Source organism: Vipera ursinii (genome assembly GCF_947247035.1).
Source record: "Vipera ursinii genome assembly, chromosome: 4".
NCBI lineage: Eukaryota > Metazoa > Chordata > Lepidosauria > Squamata > Viperidae > Vipera > Vipera ursinii.
The window spans coordinates 1805244-1823276 of record NC_139514.1 but is presented as its reverse complement, the minus strand read 5'-3'; the positions used below and the strand labels follow the sequence as shown (position 1 = coordinate 1823276).

At 45.7% G+C, this 18033-nt stretch overlaps 1 protein-coding gene across 1 annotated transcript in view; it reads left to right on the top strand.

The window, feature by feature from the left end:
- Positions 1–207: 207 nt before the first annotated feature.
- The window catches only part of LOC310640302 (maestro heat-like repeat-containing protein family member 7), a gene marked incomplete at both ends in the record, with an annotated part of 34772 nt that continues 16946 nt past the window's right edge, over positions 208–18033 (top strand). Inside the window, 8 exons of the mRNA XM_083362517.1 lie at positions 208–433; positions 1763–1893; positions 3611–3733; positions 6185–6258; positions 10061–10205; positions 12580–12675; positions 15120–15224; positions 17225–17360. Of these exons, the coding sequence (XP_083218643.1) occupies positions 208–433; positions 1763–1893; positions 3611–3733; positions 6185–6258; positions 10061–10205; positions 12580–12675; positions 15120–15224; positions 17225–17360 (1036 nt within the window). The remainder of the gene's footprint in view (positions 434–1762; positions 1894–3610; positions 3734–6184; positions 6259–10060; positions 10206–12579; positions 12676–15119; positions 15225–17224; positions 17361–18033) is intronic.

Genomic DNA, 18033 nt, shown 5'->3' with positions numbered 1-18033 from the left:
ACAGACAGACAGACAGACAGAGATATGGATGGATGGACACATCGTCCTTGACCCCACTGGTTGTAGATGATGGGAGTTGCAACCCAGCCTGCTCTGGTCAGAGCAGATAAGAGAAACCTGGATCGACCTATTGGGGTGCATTTATAAAAGGTCTCTCAACCCTAACCCCCACCCCACCCCCCACCCCGTCCTTGTCTCCATCGCAGAATGGATTTGTACAGCTTCCTTGACAATGACGATGACCTCATGAAGCGGATGGTTCCTTTCCGGTGGGAAGATTCGGACCTGTCCTCAAACAGCCTGGAGCTTGGGCTGGAGGACTCCCAAGAAGACATCCCGGGGGACAACGGCGGGCCTCTCCTCCGCTGCCTCAAGAGGATCTACCGGAAAACCAAGAAGGCAAAAACAAGACGGCGGAAAGCTCTCAGCTCGGGTAACGGTGGGGGCAGACCAGGAGGGGCAGGGCAGGATTGGAATCTGGGGTCCTGGCTGGTCAGCCCTCTCCTGCCTCCATGAATTAGGAATTAGTGGTAGTCCTCGACTTACAACACAATTGAACCCAACATTTCCGTTGCTAAGCAAGACGGTCATTAAGGGGGTTTTGCCCCATTTCACGACCTTCCTGGCCACCGTTGTTAAGTGAATCGCTGCAGTTGTTAAGATAGTATAACACAGTGATTAAATGAATCTGACTTCCCCATTGGTCAGGAGGTCGCAAAATTGGATCACGTGACCCTGGGACGCTGCAACCGTCGTAAGTGTGAGTCGGTTGCCAAGGGTCTGAATTTTGATCCTGCGACCACGGGGAGGCTGCAACGGTCGTAAGTGTGAAAAATGATCCTAAGTCACTTTTTTTGGGACCGTTTAACTTTGAACAGTCACTAAAGGAAAAGTTGTAAGACAGAGGACTACCTCTAGACCAGGGGTAGGCAACCTTGGTGGTTATTTGAGCTTGCCGGCCTGGACTGAGGGTTTGGGATTTTAAAATTTTTAGAATGTGATTTACTTGTTGGGTCTAATTTAATTTAATTTAATTTTACCCTTGTATATTGTGTTTTAACTGCCCTGTACACTGCCCCGAGTCCTTCGGGAGAAGGGCGGTATATAAATCCAATAAAATAAATAAATAAATAAACTCCCAGAATTCCTGAGTCAGCTGAAAAGTTGTAAGACACAGGACTACCTCTAGACCAGGGGTAGGCAACCTCGGCTCTTTTATGACTCATGGACTTCAACTCCCAGAATTCCTGAGTCAGCTGACTCAGGAATTCTGGGAGTTGAAGTCCATGAGTCATAAAAGAGCCGAGGTTGCCTACCCCTGCTCTAGACTTTCTGAGAAGATGCTTTCCTACAATATGTCCTGATTAATAAAACATTGCAGGGAGCCTTGATTATTATTATTATTATTATTATTATTATTATTATTATTATTATTATTATTATTATTATTATTATTATTATTTTGTCTCCTGCCTTTTGATTCCACAAAGGTCTCCACCATCTTTGCATGGATTTGGTGGCATCATGTTCCTCACGAAAGGGTTGGCCAAAGACTTGAAATGTCCCTTGTCTGGTTTGTTCAGCAGCTTGTGCATGTCAAGGAGCTTGGAGAAGTCCTCCAAGTCTACAGCTCCCACCCCAGAGCTTCTGGAATTTCCCTCTGGGACATCTCCTGGTTCTCTGGGTCAGGTGGCCGTTCCCACCCATTGGAGGAAGGATTTAATGCCATTCATTCTCTCCGCCGCCCCCTTTGTCGCTGTAGGGTTGGTCCCTGACCTCTCAGCCATGGCCACCATTTGGGAAGAAAACGATGATCCTCAATCTGCCCAGGAACCTGAGCTCTTGCTGGCCTCGTGGAGGAGCAGCTTGGAGTATTTCAACAGCAAAAAAGAGGTATGGAGGATCTTCACCTTCTTAGAACATAGAATAATAGAGTTGGAAGGGACGTTGGAGGTGACCTAGTCCAGGGACAGGCAACCTTGGCTCTTTTATGACTTGTGGACTTCAACTCCCAGAATTCCTGAACCAGCCATACTGAGGGGAAAGGGAGAGGTTTCAATGCTGAGCCATGCTGGCTCAGGAATTCTGGGAGTTGAAGTCCACAAGTCATGAAGGGGCCAAAGTTTCCCCCATGCTGGCTCAGGAATTCTGGGAGTTGAAGTCCATGAGTCATGAAGGGGCCAAAGTTTCCCCCATGCTGGCTCAGGAATTCTGGGAGTTGAATTCCACGAGTCATAAAAGAGCCAAGGTTACCTACCCCCGACCTAGTACAACCCCCTGCTCTGACAGGAAACCCTTAACCTATTTTAGACAAATGGCAATCCCTTCTCTAAAACCTCCAGGGTTGGAGTACCCACAACCTCTGGAGGCAAGGAGTTCCACTGGTTAATTGTCCTCACTGTCAGGAAATTTCTCCCTATTTCTAAGTTTGCTTCTCTCCTTGGTGAGTTTCCATCCGTTGCTTCTTGTCCTGCCTCTTCAGGGGCTTTGGAGAATAGCTTGACTCCCTCTTCTTTGGGGCAGCCCCTCAAATATTGGAAGAGTTATATCATGTCACCCTGGTCTTCCTTCTCATACCCAGTTCCTGTAATGGTTCTTCATATGTTTTGGTCTCCGGCCTCCTAATCATTTCTGTTGCTCTTCTTTTGGTGTTCCCCAAAATCCATAGAAGATTTAGGCAAAACCAAGGAAGGAACACCTAGGGTCTTTTCATCCCTATTATATCATCGCCATCGTGATGGTGATGATGTTTCCACCAACGGATGTAGACTAATCAAGGAGAGACCCAACCTAGAACTAAGGAGAAATTTCCTGACTGTGAGAAAAAATTATCCCCTGGAACGGAAGTTGCCTTCAGAAGTTGGGACTGCTCCAAGACTGGAGGTTTTTAAGAAGAGACTGGACAGCCATTCTTTCGGAAGGGGATAGGGTTCCCTGCCTGCCTGAGCAGGGGGTTGGACTAGATGACCTCCAAGGCCCCTTCCAACTCTGTTATCCTGTGTTATAAGGAGAAGGAAGGAAGAAGGAAAGAGGCATAGATGAGCAAGAAAAGAGAAGGAAAGAAAGAAAGAGAAGGAAGGAAGGAAGGAAGGAAGGAAGGAAGGAAGGAAGGAAGGAAGGATGGAAGGAAGGAAGGAATGAGAAAGAAAGAAAGAAAGAAAGAAAGAAAGAAAGAAAGAAAGAAAGAAAGAAAGAAAGAAAGAAAGAAAGAAAGAGGAAGGAAGATTCTAAGAAATGTTTCTCCACCTGTGGGTACTCTATCACTGGAGGTTTTCCAGAAGAGACTGGACAGCCATTTGTCTGGAATGGTAGAAGCTTCTTGGTTGAGCTGGGGGTTGGACTAGACGACCTCCAAGGCCCCTTCCAACTCTGTTATTCTGTTCTGTTCTGTTCTATTACCATCATCATCATCATCACCACCACTATTATTATAATTGTTCTTGGGCCTGCATTTTCTATTAGGACTTTTCCCCCTAAAAAGAATGCTCGATGGTCAGAAAGATGCTATATTCACATAAGCAAAAAAAGTAATTTTCTTCTTTTAACTCACTCTTTTTTTTCCTCTTTCTTTCCCCCCCCCTCTCCCCCTCTACTCCCAAACCCCTTCTAGGATGACGTGATGAAGAAATGTTTCTTTAGATTCTTATCCGTTCTCAGCAAGACGATTAACTGGAACAACATGACTGAATTCTTTCTAGACAATTTCACCTCGGATGTCGTGGGAGCCATAACTGTATGTCTTTGGTCTTTACACCCTTCTTCCAGGGCTGTCCGCAGGGTGTGGTCAAAAAAGTCAAGATGGCCCCCACGGGAGTGCAGGAAGAGCAACACACGAAGCAAACAGGAAGAGTATAGAACCTATAGGGGGTTGGACTAGAAGACCTCCAAGGTCCCTTCCAACTTCTATTCTATTCTATTTTATTCTATTCTATTCTATTCTATTCTATTCTATTCTACTCCTATTCCTATTCCTATTACTTTTCTATTTCTATTCTATTCTATTCTATTCTATTCTATTCTATTCTATTCTATTCTATTCTATTCTATTCTATTCTATTCTATTCTATTCTACTCCTATTCCTATTACTTTTCTATTTCTATTCTATTCTATTCTATTCTATTCTATTCTATTCTATTCTATTCTATTCTATTCTATTCTATTCTATTCTACTCCTATTCCTATTCCTATTACTTTTCTATTTCTATTCTATTCTATTCTATTCTATTCTATTCTATTCTATTCTATTCTATTCTATTCTATTCCTATTCCTATTCTTATTCCTATTTCTTTTTTTATTCTATGTCTACAGTATTCCTTTTTTATTTCTATTCCTATTCTGTTCTGTTCTGTTCTATTCTATTCCTATTCCTATTTCTTTTTTTATTCTATTTCTATTCCTTTATTTCTATTTCTATTTCTATTTCTTTCTGTTCTGTTCTATTCTATTCCTATTCCTATTCCTATTCCTATTCCTATTTCTATTTCTATTTCTATTTCTCCTTCTCTTCTCTTCTCTTCTCTTCTCTTCTCTTCTCTTCTCTTCTCTTCTCTTCTCTTCCTATTTCTATTCCTTTCCTATTCCTATTCTATTCTGTTCTATTCTATTCTATTACCTTGTGGCTGCCATCTTGAATTTTTTGACCCCGTCATGTAGGCACCCCTGTTTCCTTCTATCTCCCAATAAGGCTGTTTGTCCCAAAGGTGCTTTTTCAAGAGGCAGCTGGACTTCCTTGTTTTTCCTTGAAGATGTTTCACTTCTCATCCAAGAAGCTTCTTCAGTTCTGACCGGATGGTGGGGAATGGAAGGATTTATACTCCTTGCAGAGAGCTGGTCATTTGCCTTCTTTTAGAGAGTCATTGAGGCCACTTGGATGTTTATCTGTGTCCTCAGGGTCACCTGAGTGGTGCAAATTGGTGATCTATCTATCTCCAGTCTACAACACAATCCGTTCAGCAGTTCCAAGAAGGCTCCACACCCATTTGCACCACTCAGGTGACCCTGAGGACACAGAAAAACCTCCAAGTGGCCTCAACAATTCTCTGAAAGAAGGCAAACGACCAGCTGTCTGTAAGGAGTATAAATCTTTCCATTTCCCCACCATTCAGTCAGAACCTGAAGAAGCTTTTTGGATAAGAAGCAAAATGTCTTCAAAAAAACCCAAGAAATTCCAGTTGCCTCCTGAAAAAGGCACCCTTGGGACAGTTGTTACATGAGTCACTGCAGGTGTTAAGATAGTCACACAGTTGTTAAGCAAATCTGGCTTCCCCGTTGACTTTGCTTAAAAAAAAGATCACATCAGAGGAATCACCTGACCCCGGGACGCTCCAACCGTCATAAATATGAGTCAGTTGCTCATATTCTGTATTTTGATCCCATAACCACGGGGATGCTGCCACAGTCCTAAGTGTGAAAAACGGTCGTAAGTCCCCTTTTTCAGAGCCATTGTAACTTCAAACGGTCACTAAATGAAACGTTGAGGACTACCTGTATCACCCAAACTACGTCAACTGTATATAAACAAAATCCAGCAATTGGGAAAAGGATGAGTATTTACTTTTTCCTTGTCTTGCAGTGACTGTGAAAAAAAAATCTGAAATTGCTCATCACTGCTCCTCAACTTTGGCAGGAAGCGATCCTTTAAATTAAGCTGGCTGGCAGATTCACGAAAGGGGAAACTCCTTATAGACCTCTCCCATGGGTCAGAGGTGGCTGGCTGGGGAATTCTGGGAGTTGAAGTCCGCCCATCTTCAAGTGGCCAAGGTTGAAAAAGACTGCTCTAGATTCTTGCCTTGGTGGACTCACCAGGACCCAGCGCTGGGTGGGTGGGACCTGCTTCAAAATTATCTGTTCAACCTTGTATCTTCGACTCTTAGCAGAACCCTAACTCAGAGGTCCTCAACCTTGGCAACTTTAAGCCTTGTGGACTTCAACTCCCAGAATTTGCTGGCTGATGAATTCTGGGAGTTGAAGTCCACAAGTCTTAAAGTTGCCAAGGTTGAGGACCCTTGCCCTAACTAGCCCAAACTAGCAAAACCCAAAATTATCTGCTCAACCTTGTATCCTCAACTCTTAGCAGAACCCTAACTAGCAGACTCTAAAGGAGGTGGGGTCTTCAACCTTTTGAAGTTCTCTTTAGCAGAGCTGAGATCATCTGACAGGGGACGCGTCTTTCTCGTTGACAGGAGATGGTGAAGCAAGAACTTCCAGAGCCCAACATTATCTGTCTTCAGGCAATGAACACCATCACTGACTTCAGGTAAATTTGCTTCTCCCTCGATCTACTAGATGACTTCATCTGGGTGGTCCAGAGTGGTCAAGCTGTCTGCCTCTGAACTTCTCACTCACCTTCATTAAAAAAAAGTCTACTTGGGTATCCAGGAAAGTAGATGGGCAAAGGGTGAAAACAGTTGCCATAATAGATGTTCTGTCTCCATTGATTTAATATGAGGAGCCAGTTTGGCCTAGCGGTTAAGGTGCTACCCTGGAAACCAGGAGACTGTGAGTTATAATAATAATAATAAAGTTGGAAGGGACCTTGGAGATCATCTAATCCAACCCCCTGCTCAGGCAGGAAACCCTATACCATTTCAGACAAATGGCTGTCCAGTTTCTTCTTAAATACTTCCAGTGTTGGAGCATTCACCGCTTCTGGAGGCAGGTTGTTCCACGGGTGAATTGTCCTCACTGTCAGGAAGTTTCTCCTTAGTTCTAGGTTGCTTCTCTCCTTGATGAGTTTCCATCCGTTGCTTCTCGTCCTGCCTTCAGGCGCTTTGGAGAATAGCTTGACTCCCTCTTCTTTGGGGCAGCCCCTGAGATATTGGAAGGCTACTATCATGTCCCCCCTCGTCCTTCTCAGGCGTGAAAGCCAGTGGCGTGACTTTAGGCCAATTGCCAGGAGATGGTGAATAATAGTCCTGCCTTAGACATGAAAGCTGGCTGGCTGAATCAGGGCCAATCACCAGGAGAGGGTGAGTTCTAGTTTTGCTTTAGGCATGAAAGAAGCCTGGCTGACTTTGGGTCAATCATTAGGGGATGGTGAGTTCTAGTTTTGCCTTAGGCATGAAAGAAGGCTGGGTGACTCAGGGCCAATTGTCAGGAGACGGTGAGTTCTAGTCCTGCTTTAATCATAAAAGCCAGCAGGATGAAAGCTGGACCAATCACCTGGAGACGGTGAGTTCTAGTCCTGCCTTAGACATGAAAGCTGGCTGGGTGACTCAGGGCCAATCACCAGGAGAGGGTGAGTTCCAGTTTTGCCTTAGGCATGAAAGAAGCCTGGGTGAGTTTGGGCCAATCACTAGGGGATGGTGAGTTCTAGTTTTGCCTTAGGCATAAAAGAAGCCTGGCTGACTTTGGGTCAATCATTAGGGGATGGTGAGTTCTAGTTTTGCCTTAGGCATGAAAGAAGGCTGGGTGACTCAGGGCCAATTGTCAGGAGACGGTGAGTTCTAGTCCTGCTTTAATCATAAAAGCCAGCAGGATGAAAGCTGGACCTGGAGACGGTGAGTTCTAGTCCTGCCTTAGACATGAAAGCTGGCTGGGTGACTCAGGGCCAATCACCAGGAGAGGGTGAGTTCCAGTTTTGCCTTAGGCATGAAAGAAGCCTGGGTGAGTTTGGGCCAATCACCAGGAGAGGGTGAGTTCCAGTTTTGCCTTAGGCATGAAAGAAGCCTGGGTGAGTTTGGGCCAATCACTAGGGGATGGTGAGTTCTAGTTTTGCCTTAGGCATAAAAGAAGCCTGGCTGACTCAGGGCCAATCACCAGGAGAGGGTGAGTTCCAGTTTTGCCTTAGGCATGAAAGAAGGCTGGGTGACTCAGGGCCAATCGTCAGGAGACAGTGAGTTCTAGTCCTGCTTTAATCATAAAAGCCAGCAGGATGAAGCTGGACCAATCACCTGGAGACGGTGAGTTCTAGTCCTGCCTTAGACATCAAAGTTGGCTAGGTGACTCAGGACCAATCACCAGGGGACGGTGAATTCTAGTCTAGCCATGAAAGCCAGCTGGGTGACTTTGGGCAAGTCCCTCTCTCTCAACCCAGCCCACCTCACAGGGTTGTCATTTTGGGGGAAACAGGAGGAGGAAGGAGCATTAGGTCAGTTTGCCCCTCTGAGGTATTTCCAAAAATAATAAAGGTGGGATATAAATTAAAAATCAATAATTTCTCCCAAGTCCATGCAAAGGGAGTTAAGGATGGCGCCTCCCAGTTGCTCTAACCCCTGGGCACTGTTTCAAAACAGTGCAATTATGCAAAATTCCTTGCTTTGTCCTCAGCCAAGACTTCTGGCTGCAGGTAACATCGACTTAGACTTAAGCGGCTAATAAATTTAGAGAGAGAGAGAGAGAGAGAGAGAGAGAGAGATATAGATAGATAGATAGATAGATAGATAGATAGATAGATAGATAGATAGATAGATAGATAGATAGATAGAGATAGATAGATAGATAGATATAGATAGATAGATAGATAGATAGATAGAGATAGATAGATAGATAGATAGATAGATAGATAGATAGATAGATAGATAGATAGATAGATAAATAAATAAATCATAGCAGATTACCGGCTGATGATCTGTAAGCCCAGGACCGTCTCTGATAAATCCGTCACGTTCATCTTGTCCTGGCTTTTGGAATAATTTAGGAATCTTTCTTTTCCGGAAACAGGATGCGGGTTCAAACAAGGACAACCGTGTTTGTTCTCCCGCTTATCTTTAAGTAATTCCCTAAGCAACAACTGTGCCGTGGGAAGAAAAAAAACAAACTGGAAAGATTCTGTGAAACAGTTAACGAAATATTTTAATTTCTGCTCCGGGTTTATTTGTTTGGCTTAGAAGCTAGAAAAAGAATATCAACCTTGTTACGGAGGACCAGAGTCCTGGTTAGTTCAGCAACTTTCTTCCAGTTTGGAGCAGGGCTTTCCAACTTTTGACACTTGTGGACTTCAACTCCCAGAATTCCTCAGCCAGCATGGACACCACAGCTGGCTGAGGAATTCTGGGAGTTGAAGTCCACAAGTCTTAAAGTTGCCACATTTGGAGAGCCCTGTGTAAGATCCTCACAGACTTAATCTGGTTTTGGCTAACTGTCCTGGGAACCCAACTGTCGCCTTTGCAAATTATCCCTTCGAAGGTGGGCTGATCCCAGCCCTTGTGATTCTTTCCCTCAAACCATGGCTTAGCAAGATGGGCAAACCCAGTTACCATCTCCTTCTCAGAGTGGGGACATGCAGATAGTCCATGGATGTATAAGGTACTGATTACCACTGGACCGTGATTGGTGTCTTCTGTTCATACCATCTCATGCTGGCTGGGACGTTCTGGACATCAGAAGTCCACCATCTTAAAAGTTGCCAAGTTTGAAGAACACCTAAACCAGGGGTAGGCAACCTTGGCTCTTTTATGACTTGTAGACTTCAACTCCCAGAATTCCTGAGCCAGCCACGCTGAGGGAAAAGGGAGAGGTTTCCAAGCTGGCTCAGGAATTCTGGGAGTTGAAGTCCATGAGTCATGAAGGGACCATAGTTCACCCATGCTGGCTCAGGAATTCTGGGAGTTGAAGTCCACAAGTCATGAAGGGGCCAAAGTTTCCCCATGCTGGCTCAGGAATTCTGGGAGTTGAAGTCCACAAGTCATGAAGGGACCAAAGTTTCCCCCATGCTGGCTCAGGAATTCTGGGAGTTGAAGTCCACGAATCACAAAGGGGCCATAGTTCCCCCATGCTGGCTCAGGAATTCTGGGAGTTGAAGTCCACGAGTCATAAAAGAGCCAAGGTTGCCTACCCCTGATCCAAACTATCCAAATGACACCGTCTGCATTCCTAGATCCAGTTTCTGAAGAGACCAGTTCAGAGCCTAAAAAACTCACGCTGGAGGTTTTGTGGGGTTTTGAGAATGTTCTCCCTTCAGTAGGAGTAGCCAAAAGAGGCCATTTTTCATTCCAGCTTCTTCTAACTTTGCCAACTGGGTCAACATGATGATCTCTGGGGCGCGTTTTGCATTGTCCCCATCTGATTGTCCCCGCAGTGTCCCAAAACATTCATGGTTTCTTTTTCGTTTCCTTCAGCAAGAAGCGCATCATGAAAACCATGGGGTCCTACAAGAAAGGTCTCCTCCTCCGGACTTTTTTCAAGAGTGTCTTCTCGTTGTCACCTGTGAAGGCAGGACAGGAGGAAGAGGGAGTGGACCCTTCTACCCTTCATTACACAAAGGTGTCCTGGTTTTCCTTTCCAGATCCAGGACTTGATCACTTGCTTACTATGACGCACGGATGTCTTCTTCTCTCTCTGCTTTGCTTCTAGCAGCGGCTTCAGTGCAAATGTATGCGTTGATAGCTGTTCAATGTTCACCTCTACCACAATGAACTACAAAGCCAATCCTTCCTCAGCCACAGATTAACAAAACAACCAGCCCAGGACACGAGAGTTAGCAGTTCCAGGGTATTCGCCGAATCAGAGAACTGTAAAGTTGGGAGGGACCACAAAGATCCACTAGGATAATCCATCTAATCCAGGGTTGGGTGATTTTGACCCCTTGATCGGCTGTGGACTTCAACTCCCAGAATTCCTGAGCCATGCTGTAGCCATGCTGTAGCCCCGATCTACTCCAATGTTTCCCAAACACGACCTCTTTAAGACGTGTGGACTTCAACTCCCAGAGTTCCCCAGCCAGCGTTGAAGTCCGCACATCTTCAAGTGGAGAAGGATGGGAAACACTGCAGTAAATTTTGTTTTGAGGAGAGCTATCTGGATTTGGGACGCGGTGGCTCAGTGGGTTAGGATGCTGAGCCTGTCGATAAGAAGGTCAGCAGTTTGGCGGGTTGAATCCCGAGTGCCGGGTAACAGAACGCCTGTTACTCGTCCCAGCTTCTGCCAACCTAGCAGTTCGAAAGCACGTAAAAATGCAAGTAGAAAAATAGGGACCACTCCGGTGGGAAGGTAACAGCGCTCCATGCGCCTTTGGCGTCTAGTCATGCCGGCCACACGACCACGGAGACGTCCTCGGAAAAAGTGCTGGCTCTTTGGCTTTGAAACGGAGATGAGCACCGGCCCCTAGAGTTGGAAACGACTAGCACGCATGTGTGGGGGAACCTTTACCTTTACCTTTACCTATCTGGATTTTGGAGGATCTGGAAACTAGGCCCAGCGAGGGGTAGTTACAAGACCAGGAACAAGACATGTCTAGCTTACACACAAGAAGATGGAGATAATACTGGTCTTCAAATATCCTTATGAGCAAGCTTGGGTGTTTGCTGTTGCAACTAAGAACAGGAAAGGTTTGGTGGGTTGAAAATAAAATAATGGAGATACAAGCTAAATCTCAGCAGGAATCTTTGGTGGGACGTTGAACAATCAAACAGCCCACATAAAAGGGAGGGGAGATGTCTTGGCTGGAGGTTCTCAGCTGGGGACTGGATAATCACTGGTCAAAGATGGCTTGCACAGAGGTTGGTTTAGAGGACCTCTAAGGTCCCTTCCAACACAGACAAGTTAACATTTTTTGATACTTTGAGTTGGTTGTTAAGGTCAAGAGCATGGCCAAAACCATCAAGCTATGATGGCTGGGGAATTCTGGGGGTTGAAGTCCACATGTGTTTAAAAAAAGCTTAAAAAAACAGCTGAAGTAGACAACAGGGGTCTTCACGCTGGCTGAGGAATTCTGGGAGCTGAAGTCCACAAGTCATAAAAGGGCCAAGTTTGAAGACCCCTGCACTAGCAGGCTGTTTTCTCCTAGGACAGGGGTAGGCAACCTTGCCTCTTTTATGACTCGTGGACTTCAATACCCAGAATTCCTGAACCAGCCACTCTGACTCAGGAATTCTGGGAGTTGAAGTCCACAAGTCATAAAAGAGCCAAGGCTGCCTACGCCTGGTCTTAGGAGATCTTTGACACCATCTGCTGCTTCTGTAAGTTAAGCCAATGTACTTCAATAAACCAGGGATAGAAATTTGGGCTTGGGGAAGGGAGAGATGCGCACATGGGGTGGAAAGGTCCCATCAGGCTTGTGGGTAGAGTTGGGTTGAGAAGTTTGGGACATTTTATTTATTCATTTATTTTACATTGGATAGGTTTGATGTTTGTTGTTAGTTGCGAAGTCGTGTCCGACCCATCGCAACCCCATGGACAACGTTCCTCCAGGCCTTCCTGTCCTCCACCATCTTCTGGAGTCCCTTTAAGCTGATGCCTCCTGCTTCAGGGACTCCATCCAGCCACCTCATTCTCTGTCGTCCCCTTCTTCTCTTGCCCTCAATCTTTCCCAGCAAGGGTTGATGTAGAAGACCTCTAAGGTCCTTCCAATCCTATGGTTCTATATAAAAAGTCTACGCTGGGGATTCTGGAAGTTGTACTCCATACATCTTAAAGTTGTTAAGATTGAGGAACACTGCCCTACAACATCTGGAGATGATGTTGCTCCACCAGGCTTCTTGAATTGTTTGCAGAAGACACCGTTGGCCACAAACTTTCAGGGCTGACCAGCTGGTGGACATTTGATGAAGAATTCAGTGGTCTCTGCCTCTCTGGACTGCTCATAGTTTCCAAATTCTTTATTGCCTCTGTCCTGAAACTTGCTATCTCTATCTCCTAGAATCTCTTCATTGGAACTTACCAAGCCTTCAGTGAACTGCTCCAGCAGTTAATGGTGGAGAATCCAATTCCTTCAGAGCTGGAAAGGATCTTGCAAGTAAGTTATTTGGGAGGAAAATCTTATGATTGGTTCCTCGCATATATCTCCATGAAGAGTCCCTGATCCAGGCCAAAAGTCTCTAAAAGGTGAAATCGTGGGAACGGAACCAAAATTATTTTGACTGATGAAGTTGCTCGGAGGAGCAGCGAAACATCTCAGATTAACAAATTTTGGTCCAGTAGCCATGGTTTAACCAAGAGGTAGGCAACCTTGGCTCTTTTATGACTGGTGGACTTCAACTCCCAGAATTCCTGAGCCAGCCATGCTGAGGGGAAAGGGAGAGGTTTCCATGCTGAGCCATGCTGGCTCAGGAATTCTGGGAGTTGAAGTCCACAAGTCATGAAGGGGCCATAGTTCCCCCATGCTGGCTCAGGAATTCTGGGAGTTGAAGTCCAGAAGTCATGAAGGGGCCATAGTTCCCCCATGCTGGCTTAGGAATTCTGGGAATTGAAGTCCACAAGTCATGAAGGGGCCATAGTTCCCCCATGCTGGCTCAGGAATTCTGGGAGTTGAAGTCCATGAGTCATAAAAAAACCAAGGTTGCCTACCACTGGTGTAAACTTTTAGATACTGTGGGTCCTTCATATTGATATATTACAAAACATTAGGGCAGTGGTGGAATTCAAATACCTGAACAACCGGTTCTCTTATTTGATGCAGGCCTGGTCCTCTGAGGCCTAGAATGGACTTCCGGAAGTGGCATCCATGCACTTCTGGCAGGCTGTTCTAGGGCTGGGAGGCATCCAAGGCTTAGAACGGACTTCTGGAAGTGGCATCCACGCACTCCCAATGGGCTGTTCTAGGCCTGGGAGGCCTCCTCCATGCCTCCAAGGCTTAGACTGGACTTCTGGAAGCCAGACGGTTCTCCGAATGCAGCAAAATTTAGCTCCCGGTTCTACTGAATCCCACCGCTGCATTTGGGGGAGAAAGCCCTGAAGTTGGTATGGCAAGCATTGGTATATTCCAATGACTTTTTGGCTCTCTGGCTATCTAATTTTTTAAAATTTTGGTGGATGAGGTTCGTCACACAGTTTTCCAGATGTTCAGGCTGGATTTGGCATTTTTGCCCACCTCTTGAGTCCCTCCCAAGCACCTGGGAGAGACAGATGTGGACGTTTGAGGGCGCTGAAGGTTTTATAGCAGGATTTCAGCTGTTCTGAGCAAAGCTGCCTTTCGCAAGTGACCAACGGGGTTTTCATCCATGTCGACGGCGTTCAAGGGATGCTCCAGATGTTTGGGGATTGCGCCCAAGACACCCCTCACTGCTGGTGTTACCCTTGCTTTCTTTTCCCACGGTGGTTCCATTTCTATTTGTGGGTCTTAGCATTTTGTGGTCACCTCCAGTTCTTTCTCTTCATTCCTGCTGTCTCCAGGTACTGCCACGTCCACTATTCAGACATATTTGTCATCAATAATTATTACGTCTGGGGTATTGTGTGACAGGTGCTTGTTTACAGGGAGGCGAGGAGGCTGGTCTTAGGTTTCTTGCGGTAACGCAATGACTTCAAACTGATGACACATTTAATCCCACCTTCCAGCTCAGCTTTTTCTTTTCCTACAAGTTCACTCGTTGTTTTTTTACTTCTGTACAATCAATACACAAAATACAGAATTATGGAATTGTGTGCAGAGTTTTGATGGCCCCGTCATGGCCCCCTTCAATGGCACCTTTCTGGCTGGCATCTTGACTTTTTTTGACCACATGCTGCAGAAGCACACGCTGGCTGTTTTTATATCCCAGGGATTGCTCTTTGCTTCTTTTCCTGTCTGGTTTGATCTTCAGTGTGTCAACATCCAGCTCAGGGATCCAAATGAATCACCAGGATCATTTCGGTTCCGAAATTCTTACTGTTTATTGAACACACGGCAAAGTATTGTCGAAGCAAAATTCACTCTGAGGTTCCCAGACACCAGATCAAAGAATGAAACAATTGCCTCTTCGCCCAAGCCCCCTGCCCTCTCGCTTAGTCTCTGTAAAGCAGGGGTCTTCAAACTTGGCCCTTTTATGACTTGTGGACTTCAACTCCACAAGTCATAAAAGCTGGCTGAGGAATTCTGGGAGTTGAAGTCCACAAGTCATAAAACGGCCAAGTTTGAAGACACCTGCTGTAAAGAATTTCCCTTTGTTATGGGAACCGTCTGCTTTTCTTGCACACTTGTTTCAGTGTCCTTGGAAGCGAGTCAGGCTCTCACAGTATTCAGCAGAATCAACAAAGTTTCATTTCTCTAGCTAAACATTTTTAAAGCGACATCTCCTCACACACACACACACACACACACATGCACCTCTAATGGCAAAACTAAAAGAAGAGACACGTAGCTCCCAAAGTTTCATTCTTGACACAGGGACCACTAAGACTGCCCAAATGAGCTGGGACACCCCTTTAAAGTTCTGGGTGTGTTTCTGTCTTCCTCTTCCCTTTTCCTTTACTCCCACGTAGCTCATGGTTCCTTGGCTGCAGGCCTCGGAGGCTGACCTGCGCGAGAGGGCCATCTGGAGCAGCGCCTCGCTCCTCAATTTTGTCGCCAACAAATTGCAGCTGGAGGTGAGTCACCACAAATTGGTCACCACGAGAAAAGAAATGTATCGATTACGCTTTTGTTATTTATTCCATGCATTTATTGTTCTTTGTTTATTATTGCATTAAGCTGTGGTTTAAGGCGGTGTCGCTCAACCTGGCAACTTTTAAGACGGGTGGTGGACTTCAGCTCCCAGAATTCCCCAGGCACCATGGTAGTTGCTAAGGTTTCTGGGCATTGAAGTTCACATACTTCCAAGTGGCCCAACTGGAGAATTCTGAGAGTCTGTAAAGATTTGGACCTACTTTGAGTCTGCTACATTTTGCCCCAAACACACTGCTGGGTAGAAATGATAGATCCCAATTCATATAGAATAGCAGAGTTGGAAGGGACCTTGGAGGTCTTCTAGTCCAACCCCTTCCTCAAGCAGGAGACTCAATACTATTACAAACAAATGGCTCTCCAGTCTCTTCTTAAAAGCCTCCAGGGATGGAGCACCCACAATTTCTGGAGTTAACCCATTTTACTGGTTAATTGTCCTCACTGTCAGGAAGTTTCTCCTTGGTCCCAGGTTGCTTCTGTCCTTGATTATTTTCCATCTGTTGCTTCTTGTCCTGCCTTCAGGTGCTTTGGAGAATAGCTTGACTCCCTCTTCTTTGGGGCAGCCCCTGAGATACTGGAAGGCTGCTATCCTGTCACCCCTGGTCCTCCTTTTCAATGAAATAGACATAACAATAACAATAATAATACTGTAATAATATGACAAAAAAGTCTGGATAGTGGACGGGGCAGTGCCTGGAAACAGCAGAATAGACGAGAAAGAACTGGAGAAGATAACAAAATGCAAAGACCCACAAATAGAAATAGAAAGACTGTGGCAAAGGCAACCAAAGGTAGTAGTACCAATAGTAATAGGGGCCTTGGGGTGCAATTGCAAAACAACTGGAGCACCACTTGGACACCATCATCGGCATTGACAAATGCGCCATTAGTCAATTGCAAAAGGCGGCCTTACTAGGAACTGCTTCCATCCTGCGATGAGATCTGGAATACCATCCAACATCTGAACATCTGGCTGACTGTGCGATGATTAATAATAATAATAAAAATAATAACAACAGGGGCTTCCCCAAAGAAGAGGGAGTCAAGCTATTCTCCAAAGCGCCCGAAGGCAGGAGAAGAAGCAACGGATAGAAACTAACCAAGGAGAGAAGCAACCTGGAACTAAGGAGAAACTTCCTGACAGTGAGAACAATTAATCAGTGGAACTACCTGCCTCCAGAAGCGGTGAATGCTGGAACGCTGCTATCCTGTCCCCCCTCGTCCTTCTCTTCATTAAACTAGACCATGCGGCTCTTTCAGCCGTCTCCTGCGGCTCCCAGTCCTCTGCCATGTGCAGTCCAAAAAAAAAAGTGGGAGTAAAAAAGTTCAACCAATCAATTCAAATATGCAGGGTAGGTGCATATCTCGCCTTGGCTCCACTCTTCAAACCCTGTTCTGCGCATGCAGGCATGTACGCGCATGTGCACACATTTTTTGCGGCTCCCAGTTTTTCCTTTTGTGAGGGAACCGGTTCTGAGTGGCTGTTTCACTGTTTCAGGTTGCTGACCCCTGGTATAGGGTTTCCTGCCTGAGCAGGGGGTTGGACTAGATGACCTCCAAGGTCCCTTCCAAATTATTATTATTATTATTATTATTATTATTATTATTATTATTATTATTATTATTATTTAATTATTATTAATAATAATAACAACAACAACAACAACAACAACAACATAAAGTTGGAAGGGACCCTGGAGGTCATCTAGTCCAACCCCTGCAACCGTTCTTCATATGTTTTGGCCTCTAGTCCTTTACTCAGAATAGGGAAGGCCAGAGCTGGAAGGGAACTTGGAGGTCATCTAGTCCAACCCACCGCCTTCTTCTTTGGGGCAGCCTCTCAACACCACATTCCTCAGTACGGTGCAAGATCAGAGATCGCCCTTCTTTGCTTCTAACCCTCTGATCATTACTCTCCTCTTAGACCAAGTCCAAATTCTCCCACCTCGGTCATCTGGTAGCCATTCTGGGAACCTGTTGCGGTGATCCGGTCAAATCGATCTGTTCGAAAGCTGCCAAGAGCATCCATCTTCTGCTTTCCATCGTGCTGGGGCAAAAAAGTAAGAGGGTTAAGCGGGGATTGAAGTCCACAAAGTTCCCCCAGCTCGCAGGGGCTCCTAGAGAACATCGGGCCCAGCCTGCCAGCTCAGTCCAGCTTAAATCCCGAACAGATCTGGCCTCTCTTTCTTCAGATCCAAGGAAGGAGACTTTTCATTCCACCTCTGAGGATCCCCTGCCTGGTCAATAACAGAGATACCTCCAGGCTCGGTTCAATTTTCAGCGGGGAAAATGAAATAAAAGCTACATTCTTAAGCAGCACGTGGCAAAATTAAACGGGGCCTTGACGCATAAAACCACAATTCAGCCCAGAATTTCCGTTGCTAAACAAGGCGGTGGCTAAGTGAGTTTTGCCCCATTTTACGACCTATCTTGCCACAGTTGTTAAGTGAATCCCTGCAGCGGTTAAGTTAGTAGCACGGTTGTTAAGCGGATCTGGCTTCCCCCTTGTCAGAAGGTTGCAAAAGGGGAGCACGTGACACCCCTCCCCCCCCGGGACGCAGCAACCGTCATAAGTACAAGTCAGTTACCAAGCGTCTGAATTTTGATCACGGGACCGTGGGCGACGCTGCAACGGACGTAAACGTGAAAAACAGTCATTATTTTTACTGCCGTCGTAATTTCAAATCCTCACTAAGTGAGCTGTCGTAACTCGAGGACTAAGCGTGCTGATCC